This window comes from Micropterus dolomieu, linkage group LG16, assembly GCF_021292245.1.
Source record: "Micropterus dolomieu isolate WLL.071019.BEF.003 ecotype Adirondacks linkage group LG16, ASM2129224v1, whole genome shotgun sequence".
NCBI classification, from domain to species: domain Eukaryota; kingdom Metazoa; phylum Chordata; class Actinopteri; order Centrarchiformes; family Centrarchidae; genus Micropterus; species Micropterus dolomieu.
The window spans coordinates 15,844,240-15,870,756 of record NC_060165.1 but is presented as its reverse complement, the minus strand read 5'-3'; the positions used below and the strand labels follow the sequence as shown (position 1 = coordinate 15,870,756).

Sequence of the window (26,517 nt, the reverse complement as noted above, 5' to 3'; positions counted from 1 at the left end):
CATCATCTACCATCTGAGAGATTCAGTCGCTGAACAGAGCTTTGTGCTTTTGCTCACCTGTTAGTTTGCGTGTGTTAAATATGCATGAGGTTTAGACAGGCTTTATCCTCTGGGGTAGAGGAAGGGCTACGTTTCAGGACATACAAGCAACACTTCAAAAGGTAAAAGGCTGCACTGACAAACAACAAAACACAGGCTTGGTACAGTATGTACTGGCTCGGGAGGCTGATTTTGTGTATGCGATTCAACACATACAGCTGTTATGTGTCCAATGCCCCCTGTGGTTGGTCAACAAAGAACCGAAGCTCACCTGGGGATATTTGTACATTTTCTGAAGACACAGTGTGACAAGGAGGGAGCTAAGACAAGAGAAAGTCCATTTACTCCCCTTCCTGAATGATGTTTAAAGCGGTGTCAGCATCTGCCCAGTGTTGAGGGAGGTCACTATAAAAAACAAATGATCCCCCTGCTTGACTAATGCTGTTCCACTCCCACTGGAGAGTGATATGGATTATATCTCATGCAATACCCCACCACCACCACCAATTACCCTGTTCCATTCGACCCTTCCCGGCAGTCTGGAGCCCTTTACAGCAAATTACTGTTTCTGTAATTGGAAAAGCCATCACTGAAAAATCTAGACAGAGACAGCATCTGTGGCTCTCTTTTTGCATCAGTCTCTCCTGCTCCGCTCTCTGCCACCTGTCGAGCCTCATTGACTGGAGCTAATGCCCTGTTTTGATTGTGAGTAGTCCAAATATATTCACAAGATGGCCCTGAGCAACATTTGGGGAAGAGGACCTGGGGGGTGGATGAGGCTGGCCAATTTTGAAAAGAACCCCATTTGGACCTGTAAGTGGCTCACCACTGTGAAAAGTGTCATTCAGCCATTCAGCTTTAGGTAATAGACCCAGAAGCTGACATTACTGCAAATCATGCTTGCTAGGATAGTGAAGAATGCAGATGAAGACGCTTATTTTCCGCCTGAAAATCAAAAGCACCCCGCCTCAAAGCGACAGGTGAGCTGACCTTTTAGAAGCTAAGTTGCATATCTGATTTAATAATGAATGCCTTGGGAGGGAGGAGATCATCCGGGGCAGGTTTTGACCTCTAAATATTGCATCCGCTGCAGTGGCAGGGAGTTGGAAGAGTGAAAAACTGCGGCATCGGCTGCTGCGTCTACAGGAACTTTCATTCACCTGCTTGGTTACTTTGCTCACGGTAGGTATATGGTCTAAAGCCACCACAGCGAGGCCTTGTTCTTTTTTTCAGCCTGTTAAAGTATTGAGTATTGAGTGTGTGTCTAATTATTTAAATTACATCAAATTTTATTGTGACTGAATTTAAAATTAAAACGAATATGGTTTAACATACAAGCAGCTTTAGCTTTAAGATGATTTCACTCCACAGTGGGAGAACAGTATAGTAATTAAAGCCATTGTCCACTATTTTGATGGAATCATTAAACTATTCAATATAATCATTTATACAATTGTTACATTTAGCCCTTTGTTGCATTTCTTAAGTCTTATAAATGAAATCTGAGTTATGTTTTTCCATTTCACAATTAGTACCATCACTTCATTGTTTTAATTAGACTATTAAAGAACTTACATGATTAACAAAAAATTACTTTCTCAAATGCTTTTGAAAAACGGTAGGTTCATAACACACTGGTATAGGAGTTAATTATCTCAACCCCTGACTGACTTTGGCTTGATGCCCACAGTGCTGCAGAAAGATATTTTATCCAAAAAAATAATAAACAGTACAGGAAGCGTTGCAACTTCCATTTCTACGTGTGGACCATTGGGGTTTTTTTTTTAAATTTTTTTATCTCCATTGTATAAAGTAATAATCTGCTGCCTGTCTGGCTGCCTTGACATGACATCTAATTAGCGGGCCACTCGCCCTGATAAATATGAAATGCTACAGTAATTTTAAAGTCCTTTTATAGAAATCAGCACCCGGTATACCAGTGTTACTGTGTCAAGTTGCCTCCACTTAATACAGACTTGGACATGAAAAGAAAGATGATGATAATGTGATACTGTGACATCACTGTAGGGAGGCCATGTTGGCTGACGACACCGTTGTGTGGGAAAGCATACATTAAAAGAGACCACCAACACAAAGAAGGAACAAGTAAACAAGTCAATATGAAAATTCTCCATTGGCAGTAAAGAAAAGCCCACGAGAAAATAAAATTGAAACATTTCAAAGTAATGGAATTCAATTTCAAAAGACAGAAAGGGGCCTGGTTTGAAGTGTAGCCAGAGAGAGAACAGCTCTCTGCCTGCCTTGCTCCATCAGTTGCTGGGTCCAGCATCATTAGGTGATGAACAGCTGCTGTGTGTAAAAGGTAGAAGTGTGAATAATGTGGACGGAATGGCACCTGGTTGGGGGGAACGACTCCACTCATAATGAGTCTGTATGGGTGCCAAGAAACAAGCACTAGACAGGACGTACCGCCAATTGCGCTGCAGCTGAGGCTTGCGGTGGGCAGAAAATGTGTTTGTTTGGCCGAGCCAGGCCTAGCAATCCAGTCCTACGGAGGTGACAACTGAGTGAGGTCCAAATCAGGGGGAGGCTGCTAAGTAGGCAGAGAAAACCCAGTAGGAATGTTTCCCATTGATACAGCATGTACGCAAGGACAGCCCATGCAGGCTGCTAACTCGTACACGGGAACCAGGTATGTATGCAACACACAAAACAGGTGATAAGAACTAGGGTTACATAATTGGAGAAAACATCATGCTGGGGATACGGAAAGGGCCAATGGAAAATGAGTTCAAACTGTAGCTTAGTCACAATTTCAGAGTTTGTGTGCATAATCCAATAGCACACTCAAAAGCAAGAAGATTTAATCTGCATTCTGAGCACATTTTGTCTAGTTTGACAAAAAAATTCAAGTCAATTGTAACTCAGTGTCCACTTGCTAGTTTTACGAGGCTCATTTTCTTTTTTCTAAGCAGATGAAGTACAGTATGTCATACGGATAACTCAGTTGATTTTAGTTCCATACTTCGGTCATGTGATGGCCTCTGAGCTATGTAGCTGAATGCTAAGGTAAAAGCTAGTAGGTGGCCCTTTAGTTAAAAAGCTTTTTTCCCTACTTATGTTTCTGTTCTATAACAATCCATATTCGTCGGTGACTTTTTCAGTATAAACACAGAGAGCTGATCGATAAAAGGCCAATACCAATATTGATTTGAGTTACATAAAAGATACATTGGCCTAAATTTGTTTCTTTAGATAACATTTTTGATAAGGATCACTTAAAATTGCATTTTTTCTTTTGAATTTTGACCCAGTTAAAAAATGAACTTGTCTTGGCTTTTTAGTGGGCAAACTATGAAACTGTTTCTAAATTGTCTCAAACATCTCTTTGGCATTTCTATATTGCAATAATTTCTACCTATCAGCTGACATATTTATCCCTTTAGCTCTATTCAAAATCTAAATTAGTACGTAATGGAATTGGGGCACAGTTTATGAGTTTTAGAGAAACGTTACTACTTTAAAACTTATGTCTTTGATTTAGAAAAAGAAAAGTGGCAGAGCATCCGGAACTGAAGTTGCAGTCATTATGGCTACGCACCCATAAAGACTTCAGGGCTATGTTTAGTAAGTTTTTAATTATGTCGACTCTCCAGCATAGTGCCAAAGCAACAACAGTGTACAGTGCAGAGTCACTCCCCACCCCCCGTGCCTGGAGTGGCCTCTGTCTTTTAGTGTCCAAGGTCACTCAGATCTATGCAGGTCCCCCTCTGACAGTAATTACATATAGCCTCCAGAGAGAGCGCAACACACACAAGGAAATTCAGGAGAGAAAAGAGAGAAAGCACTACGAGGATGAGACAATATGTGCGGGGAGAGAAGGGAGACCAAGAGATAAACGCATACAACAGATAAAGACCCATAAAATAAACTGAGGATTAAAGAGCGCAATCCCTCAAGCTTCTCAGTGACTTGGAAAAACACATTCTCAATGTTAAATTAATCATGTATTGAGCTTGTGTAAAGATATCCATATATGAAAAACCCCACACTTAAGAGTAATTAAATGTAAATAATTAAAATGGGTAAAGGGGTACAGAGCGCTTGGGGCCCCCAGAGAATAAAAGATATTAAACTGCATTTTCTCCACAAAATAAGAATCACTTAGAAGATAACAGTATAAAGATTATTTCATGGGCCAGCATCTATTCATTTAAGTGCAACAACAGCTATTTAGGCTTTTCAATCAACCCGGCCCTCAGCAGACCACAATAAACAAACAAATCCTGTATGCGCTTCTGTCAATTATGTCAACTTGCATCCTTCTTTCTTCTACCTCAGGGGTATTCAATTAGAATTCAAAGAGGTCCAGTTAGAGAAAATTTCCTGAAGCAAAGGTCCGGAACATCGAAACGACTAACATGTGTTATCTTTCAGTACCATAACGTATAGTTGTATCAACATATATTTTAGTCAACAACGGACTGTCAAATCAAATAATATTTTTCACATCAAACTGGAGGGATAATAATTAATAACTACTCTAATAATAAATTCTAAATTTAAATTTAAGTAAATTAAATAAAGTGCCTTATTTTTTTTAGAAAAAATTAAATAAAAAGTGTAGCTTGAAGTGAAGTGTAGTCTTAACCAACTTTATAATAAACACTCAACACATCATAACAAATGAACAGCTGTAATGCCTCCTCTTCTCTTTCATTCCCTCTTTCAGAGCTACCACTCCTACTTTCCCTTGTTCAGTGAGAAACGTGAGCTCTAGTTTGTCCTGCCAGCAAGCATTAGAGATCTATGAGAGATTCTGGTGTTGAACTGCCTGTGGGAGGAATGTACATGTAATAATCTGTACCGTCTTGATTAAAAGTCTTGCGAAATCTCTTTTCCCTTTCGTCTCCTCAATTCGTGTGTGTTTCCAAAACGTCTCTGGTGAATCTCGCGGACTCGACCCGCAAACATCGGAATGCACAGATTTGATCGGCTGAGCAGCGTCACATGAGACGATTGGAGCACATGCGATTGGCCTGTGAGTTTCTTTGTCCGCTAAACCAGTACAGTAAATGCTAGAAAAGCTGCGCGGGTTAAAATAGGAATGCTCCGTCACGAGGTAGTAAGTTTCAATAATAAATCTGCTGTAGGTCCGGATCTGGACAGTGGTCCGCCTATTAGGCTACGTTCAGACTGCAGGCATTAAATGCTCAATTCCGATTTTTTTTGTTGACAGTTCACATTATAGTTTAAATGTGGTCCATATCAGATTCCAGTGTGAATTCCGAACTGGAAAAGATCAGATTCCATGTGACTTGGCCTGTTCACACAGTCATAAAAAGATCTGAGTCACATATGGGCAAAAAAAAATTGGATTTGGGTCACATTGGCCTGCAGTCTCTACATAGCCTTAGTGACCTCTGTTCTACCTAATGTTATCTTCTGTATTCAGGGTGCTTTCTACAGACACTGACATCAAATCACCCATCTCTCATTCTCACTGCGGTATACTTTTTATTCATTTTTCTTTTATTATAAAACATATTTATAACTCATGCTCCTTATTGTTAGTATTATACTGCTACCTGGAATATTTCACTGTATTTTGTTCTCTTCTTGCTGCTGAGACACTTTAATTTTCCTGCGTCGAATCAATTAAGTTCATCTCTTCTTATTGAAGCAAGGGTTGAAACAAATGGCTGCTTTACTGCTGACAGAAAAATGACTTTCTCTGCCAGTCCCGGCTGTATTTTAATCATTATGGTTTCTATAAATACACCTACCTTTCATGATTTAAACCCACAATAAAAGCTATGGATTACTGGAGTTAAGTAAATGGACTCGCACTTATCATCATCGTGTCGTCAAAAGCAAAGTCGTAGTATAGTTTTATTCTTTTAAGTTACGTTCAGTGATGCTTGTTCCTGGCTTCCAAGCTGAACATCAGGCGAGACACAGACCAGGGGAATGCCAGCTAGGCTTGCGCTCCATGTCGTAAGTGTGCTATACCTCAAGGATGGTCAAGGAGTACTCAATGAAAGTGTTTTCTCTATCTGGCAAATAGAATGCTGACAGTTGCTGCCAAAAACACTGACTGAATTTTGACTCTGATCCTAGCCAGTGAAACTGGAGGAGAAAATGGGTAGGTGTTGTGGAAGTGAACAATTCAGCTTTATAGGTTAATTGGTGTTGAATGGGAATGATCACAACATATACACAAAAATCTATTTCACATGGTTTGGAACCTAAATTGTGTCCCACTCATTATAACCACTATCGATTATGTGAAGTGTCATGTTGTTATCAGTTGCAAAAGGGTATTTATACAATTCAACCTCTGCTTATCTGAGTAAGTAAATTCCTTCACTTCAGAAAATGAAGGGGGTGGGGGGAGAAGGATGGACACATGTAATGATATTGCGAAACACTCAGCTTGTATGATTTTACAGGCCCTAACACTTTGATGTGCTCTTCAAGGGGCTGGTATGACTTAATGTAGCTTTGAGGAAGCGTCAGCGAAAATGAAAGAGACCAAGGGAGAAAAGAAAAAGAGGGAAGAAGGAGGGGAGGGGCAAACAACGTGATAGAGAGGGAGATGAGGAGAGGGAGGCAGGGGGTGAGGACGGTCAGGTTTTACCTCCCTGCTGAGAATAACTTTTTTTTTAACTAGCACGTAAGCATCTTGGTGGAAGAACACGGGCCAATTAAAGGGAAAAATAAATAAATAAGCAAGCCCCAGCATTGCTGGATCATCTAAAATCAAGCCTTTATATGAGAAAAGATTAAATAACTCACAGCTCTCCTGTCAAAATACACTGAGAGCAGCAATAAAAAAATGCAGTTTGTGTACAATTTCTTTAAATGCAACACTTACGTTGCTACTGAGAAAAGTTGTAAATGCTTTGCATCTTGCTGTTTCCCGAGGTCCCTTATAGATATAAGGAATGTATGAGAAGTATGGTGTAAAAAAAAAAAAAAAAAAATATCAACAACACTTTGATTTGCTCTTTCCCTTAAGCCCTTGCAAATCCAACTCCAGTAGACATGGGGACAAAATTTCACTCCACATTTTGCTGTCAAGTGATGCTGAAGGCATTAACCTTAGCTTCAGGTTAGCATGTGCCATGTACTGTACAGCCTCTTCCCAGTGACACATGCTTTTGATCAGTGATAAAACCTTAGCGCATAACCTCAACATCACTCACGACTTGTAGGGGAGTCAAGCTAAAGTAGCCAGAGGAGGTGTAAGGGCTTTAGATTTTAATCTACAGCTCATGGCAAGAAGATGAATAGCAGTTTGTGTTTGTGCACACTTAACACATGAAGGTTTGAACAGTGGAGGAAAGAAAGGAAAGGGGCCTTCAAAAGAACAACTAAGGGCCAAATGCTTCGCACACTCATACGTGATTATTATGGTGTGAATGACTCTCGGGCTCAGATTGGCAGTAAATGAAGGCAAATTAATTAATTACGGCATGAGGCAAATTAAGAGGTGGCCAAAGTCAATTTCACAGCCTCTGACAGTCGACTGCCAGTGAAACCAGATGTGTGTGTGTGTGTGTGTGTGTGTGGTGGTGGTGGGGGGGCTATGATAGGAAGACCCCCGCATCCTCTACTGCTCCCACACACGAGCTGGCAAACGATGAAGGGACAGTGATTGGCATGAAGGCTTCAGATCTGTTCCAGCCAGTTTGTGAATGCAGGTTTCGCTGCAATTGTGTTGTTTCTCAGTGTGTAATTGTGACAATAATTATGTCACAAAGTCCAATGTGTCACGGACAGGTGAGTTCAAATTCCATTACTCCTTGAAGGAACACAATACAGTCATGTTAATTAAAAAAAAAAAAAAAAGCTTTCTCTAAACATTGCTCTGGATCATTTCTGAAAAGTCCTTAAAATATTGACTGTGTTGGCAATAATCACAAAAGCATTGCTCAGTTAATTGTAGCCTAAGTATAAGTTCCCCCTCCTTTGTTACTTTGTGTAACTGTGTGCTGTGTGTATGCACCTGTAATTAAACACACATATATATGTATGCATAAACACACACCTTAATTCTGATATTGCAGAGAATGACCCATTAAGTATACCACCTAAAAGACGGACTCTTACCCAGCACAAAACAGAATGGGGAGGTATTGTGTGTGTATTCATTCACATATAAACACACACACACACACACACACACACACACACACACACACACAAGCAAACAGAGCTTGTCAGAGGGAGCAGCCATGCGGGAATACCAGGGATTGTTAGTTTTCCCATCTCCAAACTTCTCTCTCCTTTCCTCCCCCTGTCACCGGTGACAAGAGGGGGTGGTTTGATTTATTCCTGTCATTCAGTAGTAATAACAAGTAGGACGTCCTTTGTTTTGTCTCCGCTGGTGGGAGGGATGCTGCAGCAAGGGATGAGGTGAATGTCAGAGTGGTAGAGATAATTGTCATTCATAAAGTTAGTGTTGTGTTAAAAAGGGAATATAAAGTATGAGAGCCCTTGCTCACACCTCTGTGTGGGCAGATTGTTGAAGGTGGTATGTTGTGTAGGATTGCTTTGGATGATGAAATAGTCACTGTAGCATCAAGTAATACATCATGTTTACAAAGCAATTTCAACTTTCACTAAGTGACATCGGATCTACCCATGTGGAAACGTAACTGTTCAATCATTACCTATTTTATAATCAAATGTTTCCTTCATCAAGCAATTGTCAAGCATTCTTGCACGCACACAAAACACAGTCTCAAGTTACCTGTCTCCACGTCCTGGGCGTAGAAGTGAAGGGTGTCGCTGATTTCGGTGACGTATACTGCTCTGTAGTTGGGCACTCGTTCCTTCTCCTCTGATAGATGCACGACCTCCTCAACTGGTTTCTCCTCATAATTGGCCCAGATCTACAATACACACAGGGGTGGGGGGGGGGGCAGAGACAGTTCAGTGACTCAAAAAAATATCAGGCTTCTTCAATACATTTTATTCTTTGTATAATTTGTCCATTTAAACCAGGACAATAGATCATGTGTCACAGAACATGATTCAAACTAATGATGAGAAAATAGCCTTGATATGTCCAGTTACTAAATATTTAGAATATTTCTTTCTATCCTTCACATATTTCTGAGTGTGCCAGAAAAATGAAAGAGACCATAATATCATGCTGACATACCAGCCATGGTGATGTATTACCTGGGCCAAACTCAAACCCAAGATGCAACCAGCATGTAAGACTGTCTATCGTTTCTACCCATAGACTGTATAAGAATAAATATAAGAAATGGACGTAGTCATCATGACGTTACCCGTTTGTTTGTGGACTGCCGTTTTGAAGCCTCGAGTTTGGCCAATAGGGCGCCGCCATGTTGAGATTTTGCAACCAGGAAGTGCCCGGAAGGGACGATACGGCGGAGCTAACGGCCGTGTGCGGAGCTAGCTAGCTTGCTAGCTAGGTGCAACTGTAACTCACGTTCACTGTCATTTTAACAGCCTGATAAATTTGTCTAGCGAACAATAGTCTTAAAACTAAATGTACTCACCAGAGAAAGTGAACAGCCAACTCCTAATAAGTTTTTTCAACGGCACTGGTTAAATTTACACAGTGCCGAGGGTACGAGTCGGCTCTAGCCTGATTGACAGGTCGCCATGGTAACGACTTTTCAATCATAGATAACCCCTGAAACATACTCTGCTTTGTGGTCTATTTTAAAATAAACGGGACCATAACTTACTAAAATCATCATTTTGTGTTGAAGAAGACTTGAACTAGCAACTCAGGAAAGTGTTTACTGGGGTAATTTTTCAGCTGAGGTAGTAGGGTCATTTTCCCATTATTTCTAATGGAGCCGGACTTCTTTTTGCAAGCACAAATTCCCTTCAATACATTTATTCATTTAGCTGACGCTTTTATCCAAAGCAACTTACAATTGCTATACACGTCAGAGGTCGCACGCCTCTGGAGCAACTAGAGGTTAAGTGACTCATTGTGGATGTCTCACCAGTGGGAATCGAACCCAGGTCAAGCACGTTATCTATGCGCCATCACCACCCAATAGAATGCAGGTTTCAGGGACTTCCGCATTCGCTTCATACTGTAGACCGGAAGCTTCCCGCCTGTTTCTACCACAGCTTTCTGAACCACAATGATGCTACAAAAATGTTTAAATTCAGAACACATCATTATAAGAATCTTAACATTCCCAACGGATGATTTGAAAGTAGAAACGGTTGTCATAGAACCTGAATCTCTCATGGTACAAGAATTCAAAACTCAGTTTAGAACCAAGACTAAAGGGATGCTAAAAAACAGCAGATATTGTAAACTACATCAGAGCCAAAACAATTGATTAATAGATTTGTCAACTATTTTGATGATCGAGTGACCAATGGAGTAATTTTTCAAGTAAAATAGCAAAACATTTGCTGGTTCAAGCTTCTCAAATGTGAGGATTTGATGCATTTATTTGGCAATATCTTTAGGTTTTGCACTGTTGGTAAGATAAAACGAGCAATATGAACATGTCCCCTCCCTTGAGGCCAGGGAATTTACGATTTGTTTCCACAATTTCACAACATTTTATAGACTAGTCGATTGCTCAAGAAAATAATCTACAGATTCAATGATCATGAAAACAACTGTTACAGTTTGTCAAAAAATGTACGCACAATTACAAGAAACTAGATCTTGTCTATTCAGTAGCGAGTGTATGTTCCTGTTAAAACGTGACTATTAAAAACATTTAAGAAGGCAAAAAATATCATCAGTTTATTAGAAAGAGCAGCGTCTGTGTTTTTGAGTACTAAAAGTGATAACGTCAGGATTTCTAAATACCCTGGTGTACCGTAATCCCATCCAAGCTTAGTCTCAATGATTTCTAGTGATATAGGTGGGTGGCTACTGTTTACTTGTGCTGTTTGGCCCAACATGATACATGGGACTCTACTGTGGCCAAAGTCGGGCGATTCACATGTGTTCCTGTACACTTTTATTCTATTTAGACCTTTAAGCCCCTTTTCCACTGCACGGTACCAGCTCAGCTCGCCTTTTTTTGGTTTGGAAAAGTTGTACCTGTACCTGCTACCAGGTACTTTTTTTCCCTATCACCTCTGTCAAGGTTCCAAGTGAGCTGAGGCGATACTAAAATGTGAAGTGAAAACACAGCAGCTGATTGGTCAGAGAGAATCGTCACTATTCACTGCGTCATCATAGTGCGTGCCTGACAGAGGCCAGCAACAGAAAGTTTTATATTTTACTTGACAGTTTTACGAAAAGTGATGGCGGAACAAAATTGTGCTTGAAAGTTTTCGGAGTTGAGGAGCTTGGGGGGCCGGCCAGCCGCCCGCTCACAGACGGACAGACAACAACGGCAGAGGAAAACACATCTGTCTTTATATTCGGAGTAATGTTGAAACGTTTTAGGTTTTAACTCAAATCAAGAGACAGCTTTTTGATGGTCGCTGGTGTGTGTGTCGTATTGAATATTAAGTTGCGGCAGTTGTGTGTGGCGTCACTATGATGACCAGCTACACTGAGGGGTACTATCTCTGGGTGCTATCAGCAAGGGAAAATGGAGCACAGCTAAACTGAGTCGAGTCGAGCTGGTACTGGTAATGGAAAAACAGCTTTAGAGCGACGGCAGTTTTGTAAGGATATTGTGGCTTTGTCAAGGGGCTGTTTTAGGGCTCAGTCTTTAAGGGTTAGGGGTTCAAGTTAGAATCAGGCTAAGATCAGGGTTGAGGTTAGCCATGTAGTGTTGGTGATAACACAGCTGTGGAAAATAATGTACTCAATGAGGTCTCTTACAAACATAGCAATTTGTGTGTGTGATTGTGTAAGCAGGTTACATCCTTTCTATGCTGCATCAAGGTTAATTCTCTTCGGCTCCCCAGGAGAAACAGAGGGCAGGAGGCTCATTAGGGAGAAGTGCTTTGCCTTGGGCCACATATCAAACTGCATGGATGTTAGTAGGTGTGTGTGGGCGTGTGTGTTTACAGAGAGCTAGGGATGCGGAAAAAAAGAGTCGGTGGTTGTCAAGACTGAATACAGCATGTTTGTATACAGCTTCAAGTACAGTAACAGTATTAAGCATGTGCACCAAGGCAGGGTGGTCAGGAAAAAAGTGAGCTAATCAACTCCCTGCAGATTAAACGCTGGAAAAGGGAAGTGAAGGAGATGTACAGGTGGAGTCAAGATGGGCAGGGAACTCAGAAGTCAAAAAGTGCAACCATCTTCACAGTGCTCCAACTTCTTGTGTAGCAGCAGCAGCACAGCTTGTTACCGTTTATTTCTGCAGGCTATTTGGGAAGTGTTTACTTTTTAAAGGTTACAGAAAGAGAAGGAAAAGAGGCAGACAGATTTTTTTTCAACAGCGCCGTGATATTAGCCAATTAGGTTCTGGCTAATTATTTAACTGCATGGTATCATCGAGCTAATTAGATTAGCTAGTTTTAGTGTTGTCATTTTTTCACTCTGCCTTAGCTCATCTGCAGAGCAACGCTAGTGTTAAGGCTTAGTTAATCATACCCGAGGCGGTTTTTTAATATGCTGGCTCTTCAGCATGTTAAGATTATCCTTTTACCTCATTGATGCGGTGATGTACAGTGGCAAGAGTCTCAGAGACGTGAACAGTCTGTGTGTGTGTGCAACCCAAACAACAGAGAAATTGATGAATGAGATTTAGAGGAAAAAACAATAGCTAGAACCATGGAAGTCATGCTTCAAACTGTTACCCATGAAACAAAAGATGGGTCTTACTACCCAATTACATTCAATTATCCATCCAGCAAAGGCTGCAAAACAAAAAAAATAAAAGAGAAGGGGAAAAGAAGGGAAGGAATGATGAAAGAAAGCGGGTAGAAATTCAGGGGATTGAGGGCGAGCAAGGTTAATGAAGACCGAAAATGCAGGCATGGTTCGTAAACCCCGAGATCAACCAGGGTTTTTTTTGTATGGCATTACACCGGCATGTGCATTATTAGCATACTCATATACAGCCACATGCACACATTATATGCACAGTCACAAGTGCTGGAATACACAGTCTCTGGCAATAAACATGCTTCCCACACTGCAATTGAGCCGATATGGCTTGGCTTTTTAATCAAACCTGCAGCACCAGTTACGGATTACAAAGATTAGAGTGTCACCGTTCATTAGCCTGGTGGCCATCACTGCGGCACCTTTAGGGTGGTAGCAAGTGGGTGGGCTTACGGTGGGATTGGACACAAAACACAGCCACAAGGCATCTGTTGACCTCTGATCTTGTGTTGAGTGTGGATGTCACAGTGACAAGAGATGGGTGTAAAGACAGATAGAAGAACACATTTGCCTTGCCACTGAAAGTTCTCCATGAAACACTACATGTGTTGAAGACACAACTAGACTGCTTAACTTAAATTTAGACGTTGCACAACCATATATATATATAATCAATGAAAAGAGGCGAGCAGATGTAGATTTGCTCCAACAGTACATTCTCAAAAGAGGTACAAACAAAGATGCGGGCGGTCTCCGGCCTCTCATTCAATCTACACGACCACAGCGCAAGTGAAACGTGAGCAGTCCTGGACTGATTAAAATAGAAGCGTATCTGTTCCGTCAGGTGTACATGAGACAGGACTGCTGACCTCTTGTAAAGAAATGCCCTAAGAAGCACAAATAAAGCTGTGTGCGCCTGAGATGAAAAGTCAGGCAGAAATGTTTATGAAATGTTGTAGCTTTGGTAACCCCAAGTTGAATGATTCAAGATCCTGAAGAAAGCTTGCTGAAAAATGAGTTGAAATAGTAGAGCTATCACTCACACACACAAAACAGCATGTTGTCACAGTAAACATCTACATCATCAATTGTCTTTTTGTGGCTAAAAATGGTCAGTGTGATTACAGCAACATGAACATTGTCGCTCGGTGCACCATTAGAAACACTGTAGAGCCTCATAACTTTTCAAGCACAAAAAAACACACACACGCGCGCACGCGGTGCCCAAGGCTGATGACCTTCCGTGAGCAGCCAACCATCCTGTTTGTTCCACTTGAATGCAGGTATGTGACTGCTGCTTCTGCTGCTGCTCTGCAACCAGACGCAAGAGCCACCAAGCTGCCAGAAACAATGAGTGAGAGAGAGCGAGAGAAGGGATGAGAAGAGAGACATAGAAAGATGGGGAAAAGAAAAAAGCGGCAGCCCATTAAGCTTAGGCTGAAAGGACAACAAGTCCTAATAATGGAGGCCAAGCTAAGAGAGATGGCAGGTTAGGCTGACCTTCACAACTCCTGCATGGCAAAACACACTTACACCCAAGTGAGGGTAAAGTGATGGGGGCTGAGCTATTGCTGCACGTGGTGACTATCAGAACCGCATGTAAAGGGCCGAAGGAGGTGTCTAAGCATGTGTGATAAGGATTAGGCCTGGTCCCATTTCGCAAATCTGTTTCCTTTTCTTCTACTCTACCTTTTCATTCTCTTAATCTTCTGTCCCCCTGCTTGCTTTCTCTCGGTAAACCTCAATGATCTTACTGCCTCAGTCCATCTTTTTATTATCCAATCCATTACAATAAAAAACATCAGTTAATCATTTAATATTTTCAGTTTATAGAAATTCTGACAAACTTTCTAAGGAACCAGCCCCTGTAACTTAAGAGTCAAATGTGTTTCTTAAACAAGTGAAACCTTGATGCTAAATGCCTTGCCCTGAAGTTAAAAAAAAACCTGTTTTTAGCCAAATTGTTGCAGCAAATCACCAGTGGCGAGTCTTCATTTCCCAGCCTGGCACACCAGATACCTCGCTGATGGAGGAGTAGCTTTTTGACAGTTGGTAAGTGCAGCTCTGCTTTGGAGAGTTAAGTGGGTGGCTGATTAGCTTAGTGCCAATTTGTCTGAATATTTCTAATTTGATGAAGAGCACGGCACCCTAGAAAGACTAAGCAATTGTGCTACATTCATAGATTCGCACATACAAGCACAGGTGGATGAATACACAGACAGATGGATGACTGAACACACATGTAGTGCCAAAACGAGGGGGTGAGGGCTGGTTTGAACACTGATTAAAGGCGGCAGCGTGTCAATTCTAGTAGTGTGTGTGTGTGCGTCTGTTGATACAAATCGCCACTGCTTCGTAAATTACACATTATGTACTTTTGTAGCAGTCTAACTGTTAAGAGAAACATTTGAACGATACCTAAAAACTAAACTGACTTATATCTCCAATATTATAATCTGGATACCAGTTGTCAATTGCATTTCTGAAAATGTTAAAAGAAGAGTTTTATATTTGAGAAAATGGGTTTTATTTTTACTCTTCTGTGAAATTAAGAGCAATATGTTGTGATTAATTGACACACACAGAAGAGAGTTCTCCTTGACAAGAACATTATGAGCACTACACTGAGTACAGTCCGTCTTCACAATTCCTCATTAACCTGTCTTCACATACTGCACTCACACACTTGACAGCTATCCTCTGATTCAAACACACACCTCAGTAGACAAGGTTGCTCAGCCCTCGCAACCCGTGACAAACTTGTGTAGTTCTGACATGACGCAGCTGTCGCAAACTAGCAAAGTATGGAGTAATATGAGCAAGATAATACAGAGGGGTGTTTCTTCTTACATAGGAACTCACAAAGTTCTATTCTTAATTCATTACCCAATCACACTTGGAGAACAATTTAAATCAATATGAGCATGTTATTCATAAGAGTGCACTTTGTAAATCAATTCAGCCCCTATTATATCCCTGATGGATCCCCTTTAGAGGGAATAGTTAATTAATTCAATCGAGGGCACATTTTTCTCTTCACGTCTCCCTGTGTTAAATTGTAGCCTTTTTTAGAAGCTCACATCAAAGGGCTTAAAGCTAAAATTAAGGGACCACATTTCCTTATGATTAATGTTTTCCTGTTTAGATGCTAGGTGATACAACAACTGATAGTATCAAAGGGAACTAGTGGAAACTCAGTAAAAGATGCATTTTTAAATGAAAAGTTAAACACCACCTGAACTATTTTAGCTGTAAATCCCTTTGGTACTTGATGTAGCAACTAAAGAATGCTAAATGATACGGTGTATAAAAGTTATCCCTGCAAATAATGACAAGCTCAAGAATTTGACTGGCATACAAAGTGAGAAAGAGCTAATCAGAAATCTGCATTGCAGTCACGTTAATGAGTGGGACAGGTTGGTGTGGCAGAAAGGGGTACAGCCCTGGATTTCCTGATGCTTGATGATGTTGTCTGCATTGACTAAATCATTAGAGGCTGATGATGATCAACAAGACGGACGATTGCTTCGCTTATGGTCAATCTTCAATATTACAGCTCCTCTTATGGGCACTTTATTTAAAAATCATGGTTTTTCAAGTGTATCTAAGGTTTATAAGGCCCTTTGTTGATCTTGATTGGAATGTGAGTTGAGTGACAGTTGTCAGGGTGGCCTAGTCGCTCTTGTACAGTAAAGAGAAAAGGTATTAACCCAATGCAACCGCCTGTCTCCAAGGTTAAGAGGGGTTTGTTGAAGGTACATTAACCCGATTGCTCACCTTGTCATGGTGGGATAAGTAAGAGGGGTGGCTGGAGTAGTGGAAGGAGAACTGATTTACAGGAAGGGGGACTTCCTGCACAAGCTACCTTGCGATATACCTTGCTTATGGGCCTGGAAGGACACACGTGGACATAGTAACAAAACATGTCAGTTGCACACAGGCTTATCTGACAAGCTGTAAAGTAAAATCACCACCACTATATCATGTTTGGGAAGACAATTGTTATAATTCCAGAGGCAGTTCTTTTTTATAACAACTTTTCTCTGTATAACACAATGTATTGATGTATTGTTTTGAATGTGGCATTTATCACATGGAAAATAAAACACACTGGACTCCATCTTGGATTCAGATTTTTTTCCAATATTTCTAGGTTCAAGTTGAGGCTACACTGTCTGGATTTCCACTCTTGGATACAGTGCCTGCCACTGGAACCCAATCAAACCTAATCTTCTTAAATAAGAATATTAGAAAATAAGTGTCCACTTTCACGTCCCAAGCCAAACGGGGGGGGGGGGCAAGAGAGGGACGGAGGGATGAGTCTCTCGGATGTGGTTACTTAGCAGATAAATTATGCATTAAAACTGCACAGGTGGCGCGGGACAGGGTTTTTAGGTGAAGGGAGGGAGCCGAGCAGCTGGGGAATTCATAACAGAAACGGGAGAGCAAGCGAAGGAGAGAGGGAGAAGAGGGAAAGAGATACTCCCTAGCTTCATATCACAGCCAACAGATGTTCTCCCATCACAGAGGTGGCAGGCAAGTGGCTGGGCTACTCAACCTCGGCTTACACGGCTAATATGACCCCCCCCTTATGCTACACACACAGACACGCACAACATTCAAGTGCTTGGAGATGACCTAAGGCTATCGCTGTGGCAACTTGTAACACTTTTTTAAATTGCCACAAATTGATCCACTCAGACGTTCGTTCGTGCATGTGTGTGCCGTGCATGTTGGGTGAGAGCGAGTCTGTCGGCCCACTGACAAAGTAGTATTAGCAACAAGTAAGTAAGTCTATATAGCACCTTTCAAGAGGAGACATCAAAAAGTGCTTCACAGACAAAAAAGAAAATAAAAGCAACAGACATGACATACATTATAGAGATAATTTGTGCCTGACAGACATCAGCACTATGCATGCGTGAACTGAGGGGGGGGGGGGGTCGTGTTACCATGGAAACAGGACGTGTGGCTGCATATGTAATCATGTACACACAAGTCTACACCTGTGCCACCATCCTACTGTCACCCTACTCAGCTGGTACAGAAAACCAGAAGGCTGAGAGTACGAACCAGTCTCTGCTCACAGATCACACACACACACACACACCAAACCACACACACCATTCCCTGGGGGCAGTCACTCCAGCATATGGAGCCTTATGTCAAGTGGGATGTTTTTCCTCTTCTATTTTTTATTTTTATTTTTTATTTTTTAACCACAGCAGTGAGTGTGTATATCCGCGGTCATTAAAAGATGATCAAGTAAAGCAAGAGGTCATCAGAGCAAAACAAAAGCAGCGCTGGGGAGTAAGCATGCAATTAAAGCCGACCAGCTGCAAGTGCGAGGGCACATGATCCAGACACTCCATCTTCAAATGGTGTAGACAGGGGCAGAAAAAGACACAGAAAAGACTAAATAATTATGTTGTAGCCAAGAAAAACGCTGTGTCTGATTGTGTATCATGATAACCTTGATATAAAATGAGGTGCTGCTGGAAGGTGAGATGGAGGGTTTTACAGAGGGACATGAGCATTTATTTAGAGGTGGGCTTGATTTGTGTTTGATTACTATGTTTGCTTGTCCTGCACAGATTTTGCATTTGTATGTGTGATCTGCCAGATGTGTTCCCCTCTCTTGCTGCTCTTGTCCTTCACATTTTTTCTCTGATGACTCCCCCTTCAACAGCCATTCTTATGACCTTGATGCCAAATGGATGAAGTTCCGCCTCTCTCTATTAATACACCCACCTTGCTCAACAGCATGCAGGATGGAAGTGGGCTGAAATTAATGATCAGTGCACAGCATTTTAGCCCACCCCCTGTTTTCTCCTTTTATCCTTCCGCTATAAGATGTGTTTCAAGCAGATTATTGTCCATGAGAGCATGCTCTTCGTCTGATCACTGGAAATTATAGAAGAGCTTAAAGTAACAAGGAGAGGAAGAAAAAAAAGAAGCGGGTATAAAGTAGAGTGATTAAGAAATAAGACTACCTCAATGTTACAATGTATAAGTATGCAATTAAAAGCCAATTAATCAAGTTTTTAATTAACAGGCTAGTCTGTCCCAGCTTGCCACAGTGTTGCCATGACGACTGGTTTTCCAGGGTGCCGTTATCTCTTCTCTTCCTTTCTCTGTGGAGGACTCCTGATCATTTTTCTCTTTGATCACACCTTCCATCCATTGTTCCTCCCCTCCCCATGCTCCTTCCATTTAAGAAGAAGCTGAAATAATGGGAGGTATGAAAGAGCGGGAGCGATGGAGGGAGGAAAGCAGAGCTGGTGGGGATTAAGGGAATGGGAAAGATGCAGGATAGCAGATAGTGACAGAGGTTAATGTGGATCTGGCAACGGCGAGGGACAGCGAAAGAAGGCGAAAACAGGAGGGAGAACTAGAAGGAGGAGTGGGAAACAGAAGGGGGGGGGGGGAGAGATAGCAGAAAAAGATGGCAGTATCATCACATCAGAGGTAAAGCCCCTTGAAGTCTCTGAATCACTTCCCATCTCTTGCAATTTGTGTGTTTTTTGAGTGATTCAAAGGTCTCGTGGTGCTCTTGTGAATGCCGCTTACACAGTTAGAGAAACTGAGCTAATCAGCATTCTTGTATGTGGGAGTAAGGTTGGCATTGTCACCCATGTGTGCTAGAACACAAATATAAACTAATATGGGGCATGAAATCGACGCTGCAGGAGCCCTAAAATTTAGAACACAGAGGACTGAAGGCATTTCTTCCGTCTTATGTTTTTTCAATTGACCCCACAAAGTACTCACTACAGGAGATGGTCAGAAGGCACTGATTGCCTTGATGGATAAGGAGAAAAAACAGCTGCGAGGCTTGGCCTGATGACCAAATGGCTTGCAGTGCAGCAATAAAATAGTAAATGATACATTATATAATACAAATATTCTTCAATATTTTTTCTGACAGTGACTCTCAGGCGTCACTGTATAGCCAAATGCTGTGCCACAAGTTACATACTGGACCCATGCAAAATGCTTTGAGTGACCCATACTGACACAAAGAGCAAGTAATAGAAATAAGCAGCTAAAGGAAAGTAATGTGCTAATTGTGGGAAAGAAACAGAAACTAATAGTAAAAGAAAGAAAGGGGCTGAGAGAGACTGGTACAACAGCAGGGAATCGGAAGTGCAGTGATGACGAGAGCCTGTTTATGTAACCGTCTCTCCCTAAGGCATGAGAGAGCGAGGGGAAGACAGCAACTCTGTAAAATGCACAAAAACACACTTGCAAAACTAGCAGAGTGGTCCCATTCTCTAGATTTGGAGTGTTTTCTGCAGGCTAGCCAACCAGGAGACTGAACACAGTAAAAGTGGACTGACCTAAATTATTAGAGGAATGCTTAAGAACAATTCTCTCAAACCCGGATCTTTACAAAAGAAAATGTGTCATGTTGGTGAAAAAGAGGCAACAGGGGAGGACAGGCGCAGTTATTTCAGGTATGGTGCCCGCCCTGTTAATTAACCCCTCCACTTCCTCTTAGTTTGACTGATGAGATGGAATAGGCCAACCACACCTCTAATGGTCAGTAAAATACAAAACACACACAACTCAGAATACACAAGTGAACAGCTACATACTCTCACAAACTATTTGTTTAAATATTTAGTGGTATATATTGGAATCTAAATATTAAAACGATAACATATGGCTTTGAAATGATCACAGGTGACAGATGGTACCGAGCTTATGAAAACACGAAAAACACTATAAAAGGTGTGTCAGAAATTCTAAACAAGTATTTCATAAATCTGTGAAAGTGGAAAAAACAAAGCTCAAGGTCCATCTGAATACAATAATCTTTAAACCATCAAAGCATAACTCACAAACAATCTAGCCTGTTTAATATAGAATCATTCCGATGCTACATCTCTCCCTGCTTCTTTGTATTCATCCACCTATTCCTTCTTTCCGTATATCACTGTAGGTTGACAGCCCATGAAAAAGGACCCATCCATTTTCTATTTAGAGCTAGCATTTTTTGAAGGTTTAACAAACATGTTTAATGCCTTACCACAAAACAGCAAAAGCAATCTGCAGAGCACTGGCATTTTATAACTTAACTAGGGTCACAACAACATATTTTATTTTGTTAGACAGTCTGACGATCCCGGAGAGGCCACCAAAAACACTAAAATATGAGTCTCGCAGATAAAACTTGAGCCAGGTGACAGGTATGGCCATTTGTAGTCGGCAGAAATGTGGCTCATATTATCCCTGCTGGTAACATACAGTAGCTAGCCATTGTTACCCAGTGAGCAGCATCCACTATAAGACAAATGAGGAGAATGTCTCATTCAGAGAAACGGCAGGCACCCCAGCTTTTTTTTGTGTGCTCTTGTTGAACTGATGCACTTCGAACAGGTGGACGACAGACCAGAGGACAGAAGAGGGGAAAAAATTCCATCAATGAACCAATACATTCTCCTCACAGACCGAAAGCTTCAGAGAGCAAGTGAGGTAAAGGGAGAATAATAAATGAGAAGCCCAATTCAGGGTTTAGACTGAGAAAGTGTTAAAAGGAGGAGGGGAATAATGGAGCCAGAAAGACAAAGAGTTTGAATTAAAGACGAGATGATGAGAAAAAAGACCGATGGGGATGATAGCGTGTAGGTCCTGAAGCAAAAGCAAATGAATGAGAGAAAGAAAAAGTGGAGGAGTTGAAGAGGGGGAAAAAGTAAGAACAGCGGAAGAATGAAAGACAGTGGGGGAACTGCTGTGAGGCCAACAGAGGAAAGGAATAAGCAAATGCATTTAGGAGAGGAATTGGCTGCTCAACCAAGACTGGTCTGCCAATGTGTGGAAGACTATCTGTCTATGAGCAGGTAATAAACAGAACTGATGAGGCTTTCGCACCCACACTGGCTATAAGCTGATTCTCCTTATTCTGGCCTGATTTGCCTCAACCTAGATGAGGCTAGAAGAGTCTGTGTAGATTGGGCATCATAACAGCAGCAACATAATAATATTCGTAAATAATAATGCATATTTAGCAAGGTCAGAGGTGTCAGCACATGGCATGACCCTTTCAGGTGAGTGGCCAGGCTAGTGGGGCAATGTCCACAAGGTCTGATCTTAATGCATTGGAACTAATAAAACCGGAACTCATTAAATTGGTCACGGTTTTAACCGCCAACCAGCAGCGAGAGCATTTAAATGGTGCCCTCAAGAAACAAATATTTAGCATTTCATTAGACTGCAGAGAAAAGTGATGAAAGCAGGGAGGGCAAATGTAAGGGAGGCGTATTTCACTGCCGACCCATATTAAATGGAGTTAAGTGTGGCTCTGAGCAGGGGCCCTAAAAAATGTCAAAGTGTGTGTTAAATGACTATAACTTGCGTGTGTCGTATTTTTAGAGCAAACACGGACAGGCCACACTGTTTCCTTTCTACCCCTGATTAAACAAGAACGATTAGAGAGGAAAACTGAAGCAGGGGGGAAATGTGCAGACTTGATGTTTTCACAGCATCTGCCTGATGACTCCAAAAATAAATAAATGTCAGTTATCTTGGGGGGGGAAATGTCATCACTGGTTCTAGCCATAATGGATGTTCACATGAATGCCGTGGCCAATACATCATAGCAGGGTGTCTGTACAAATTGCTGCAAGGTCACAGGAATGTCACCAATACAAGATCATTCGAGTTATCATCCAACTGATCTTTTAAACTACCATGTTAACTAAATCACTTTCTATAGCATGAATATGAAAAAATGCACATCTGAAAAGGGTATTCCAAAAGGGAACATTTTCAAGGTAAGTAGTATGAGATAAATACGTACAGCATTAAAAGAATACTGCATCAATTAACAGCCACTGAACAAGATAATAACCTTTGCAGCAACAGACTAATCAAAGCTCTGCAGTCTGAGGTCAAATGTGGCTGTGTTTCACTTCTAAGGCTTGCTGTCTGTATTCCACGCACTCATTCTAGTGGAGGTAGGAAGCAGTCAGCCACAACCAGTCCTCAGCAAACCAAGTGGAAAAGTGTCTCCTTACAGTGTCCCAGGAGGGACAAACCAGAGGAAAAAGGAGATCAAATAATCTACTAGCCCGACTGCAGTAGGTGCATGCCCTTTACACATACACTTTCATAAGCAGAGATAGGGGAGAAACTGGGGCAAAGGAAGACAGGGGGGAAGCCCCAACATATAAGAGGCAAGGGGGAAGGAGGTTGTGTTTTCTATTGTGGGTGGCGGAGCCAAGCATGTGTTAATCAGCCATAATGCAACGCACTATGTCATTTCACATTATGCTCTCTGCCGGCGGTTTACCTCCTCCTACTTTTTTCAGCCTTCTCTCGCCTCAGCCATCCCGAGAGAGGGGGGGGGGGGGGGGGGGGGGGGGGGGGGCTGCCTGAGTTTTTCTGCACTGATGAACCAAAGGCAGCCACAAACCTGCCCCTGCGGACCTCTGCTAAGAGCTGCAAGAACCCTATGCATGATTAGAGAAGGGAAAGTACAAGGCCAAGGACATGCAGACAAATGCATATAAACACATACACAGGATCATGAAAATGACAATGAGCATGCACACAAATGCAAGTTAAAGGAAACGCACAAAGAAAATAAAACATGGACAGTAAGGACCATATGTACACTGCTACAAGGGCAAAGCAGCACAAGTACACAAAGTGTACGGTCGACATGTTGCGCTAAACAAATATGGCCTACTTCCTGTTTGTATGCTTCATCAAGTAGAATATTTCATCTGAGAGTGTGTCCTGATGTCCTTGTGGCTGGATGCATTTTTCAGATGACATTTTCAAAGTCAGCGTGCAACTCATGTAAATGTATAATTCAGCACGCAGAAGGTGAGACTGCTGAGATGGGCTTGCTTCATTGAGTGCGTCTTACAGCTTTTAGTTTCTTGCTCATCAAAAACCAGTTGTATGAGTCAGTTTGCAGGTGAGCGCCGTGAGCGCCATGTGTACGAATGCACAGCCTGCATATCGGATGGGGAACAAAGCAGATAAAGATGGAAAGAATGTTTGCATGTCTATTCGCAAGACTGCAAGTGGAGCTGACAGACTGCTGAATTTGCAGCTTAGAATTGGGGAAAAGGAGGATAAAGACTGAGAGAGAGAACTGGAGGTTGGGGTGTAAATAAAACACACATCGCTGGATCCACTGATCTCTTTCTCTGTCTTTCTGTCTCTCTGCCTCAGGGCACTGAGGGTCCAAGCTTGCAGTCTACAGTGGTGGGAGTGTCCCTGGAGAGTGTGTGCGTCAATGTATGTGCGGTCGGTCTGCACATGCTCAAAGAGTGTTTGAGTAAGCAGGAGAGAGACAGTGAGAGTATGGTAAATGCACGTGTGGCGCCTCCCTCCTGCAACCAAGTTTGTGTGTGCGCGGATGTGTACAAAGCACACAGAATCATATTATGTAATCTTTTAGCCATATGAAAAAGCCTCTGTCAGCTCTTTGCTTTTGTGTGGTAGGTGGTTCACTTTATGCACACAGTGCTGAGCAGAGGATGAAGGCAGGAGTAAACTCAAGCACACGCAAACAGGCATGTAAACATAAGGGTGAAGTAAACAAACAGAAAAGAAATGGTATGCAGTCACACACAAATACACACATCTCCACATATGAATGCAAAGACACAATGCAGACAGAGACTGAAGCCTGAGAATGTGTGGCATATAACAGAGCGCACAGTCCTCTCCATCTTTTCCAGAAATGTGAGGTCTCACATGGGTCACTTCTCGCATTGTGGCCCCCCTGCAGGCAATAATGTCCCCTTGCTGTGATCCCACTGTCCTTTCACACACGCCAACAAACCCTGCAACCTTCATCTTGCTTATGTATTGACACACGGGCAATGGGGCCAAACATTCTCTCACTAAACGTGTTAGTGATTTCCAGCATGGAATAGGGTCCCCTGAGCCACTGATCTGAAAGGTGGCAGGCCATCACAAAAGCTTTAGTATTGCCTCTGCTGTGTTATATGCCGTTGCTGATGCTCAATACTGGCAAGCTTTTTGGATTTTATTTTTAATTTACTGAATTGCGATGTTGCCAATATTATCATTTATGAGTTAATGCGAATAATTAGCCAATCATATGACATATATAAACATTAATAAAAACGTATTAAGATATTAAACTGTACTTTATTAAACCAATGTAAAGTAATAACCCTGCTGTGGTATTACAGTATAGCTTGTGAGCAAGTGCTTGAGACATTTTCATTAGCCAACAACAGTTATTTTTCTGACACACTTTAGTTAGCTTGTGCTGAAGAGGCATTGCACTGTATTGTGCTCTGGTTTCTAATGCTGTTGATCACCCAAAAAAAAAAAAAAAAGGTCATGTTTTCAAGAGAGCACATCAATTGCTGGTACCTTTAAACCTGGACAGAAAAGATGATTTGACCAGAGTCATCCAACTTGCTACTCACAGCTACAACACTGTGATCTAGTGAGACAAATAGATAATGTTGGCCCAAAGAGAATCCAAGACCTTGAAGGTTAGTGGTTATTTGACCAGTGAATGCCACTGTGTTGCACTATTTAATACTGTGGACGATATATTCAAAACCCAAGCAAGACTAGAATAAATAGATTGCCCATGGGTGAGGTGATGTACTGTTGGCTCTTGGCACAATTTTAGCCACTCGTCTCCTAGGGCAAAAAAATGCTAAATCACCAGCGACATGATGATTCTCCTGGACAATCCGTGTATGGTTCGTTCTTTCATTATTTCGTTTCAAAACCAAGTTGGAAATATTTCAGTTTTAAAAGATAAACGGAAAAACAAAGCAGCTGTGTTTATGACCGGTGTTGTAGGCCTATCCCTACTGGTTTTCAAACTAACTGGCTGCTGTACACGTGCGCCTGTTGTTTACAGTTGTGGTCTGCATCAGGCTTCATCCAACCAGAGAGAATGATCACAGACTGTCCGCAGTGCACCAGGTTGCTCCCGCGACCTCCTCTCCTTCGCCCTGTATGGTACACCACCCCGCTCTATGTCCGGTAAACCTATGGGTTTTGTTTCCAGTGGAACCGGCGCACTGGACGGTCAGCAGTCATTCCCTCTGGCTGGATGAAGTCCGATGCTCCTGATTTTATGCATAGCCTAATCCATGTGTTACTGCAGCCGAAGGCTCTCCACAGCCCTGTGCAACTTTCTAAATTCAGGTCAGGTCGAAACAGTGTAGAGAGGCTGAACGAAAATTACCCGAACCTTTTAATCCATGTATGATTCGTTAATATACTGCTCTCCGATTTAACTAATAGCCAGTTAACGTTTGCTGTGTACCATTGGATGTATCAACAACAATCACTTAATTTGATACTGAAAAAAATCTTAAAAACCGGGGGATTCTTAGGCAACTTCTGAGGTGTTCCTGTTCCAGCTGCTAGTGAGTTACAAACTGAACAGTGACCCTCCTGTTTTTTTAACATAAAAACCCACCTATGTTGATGTTCAAGCTCATCTTAATTACATTTAATCAGGCACCGCCCTCGCCGAGTGTATCTGCTGCAGGTCTATCAAGTATAACATACAAAACTACACATTAGTACACATTAAACTACTACACATTAAATATCAAAAGCAGTATTTTTTCATTTTGGTCTGGTTTTTTTTGTTTTCTCTTTATCCGTTTTGGTTTTGAAACGAAATAATGAAAGAACGAACTACACATGGATTGTGGACCTCCATCTTTGAGATATCTTTGCAAATGCTGCCACTGATCCCTCAAGTCCCTCAAGTTAATAAACCATGTTAATACAGT

At 41.8% G+C, this 26,517-nt stretch overlaps 1 protein-coding gene across 1 annotated transcript in view; it reads right to left on the bottom strand.

Moving 5' to 3' along the window:
* Positions 1 to 26,517, bottom strand: part of snd1 (staphylococcal nuclease and tudor domain containing 1) — a gene marked incomplete in the record, with an annotated part of 188,071 nt that overhangs the window by 33,158 nt on the left and 128,396 nt on the right. Inside the window, 1 exon segment of the mRNA XM_046071990.1 lies at positions 8,759 to 8,900. Within this exon segment, the coding sequence (XP_045927946.1) occupies positions 8,759 to 8,900 (142 nt within the window).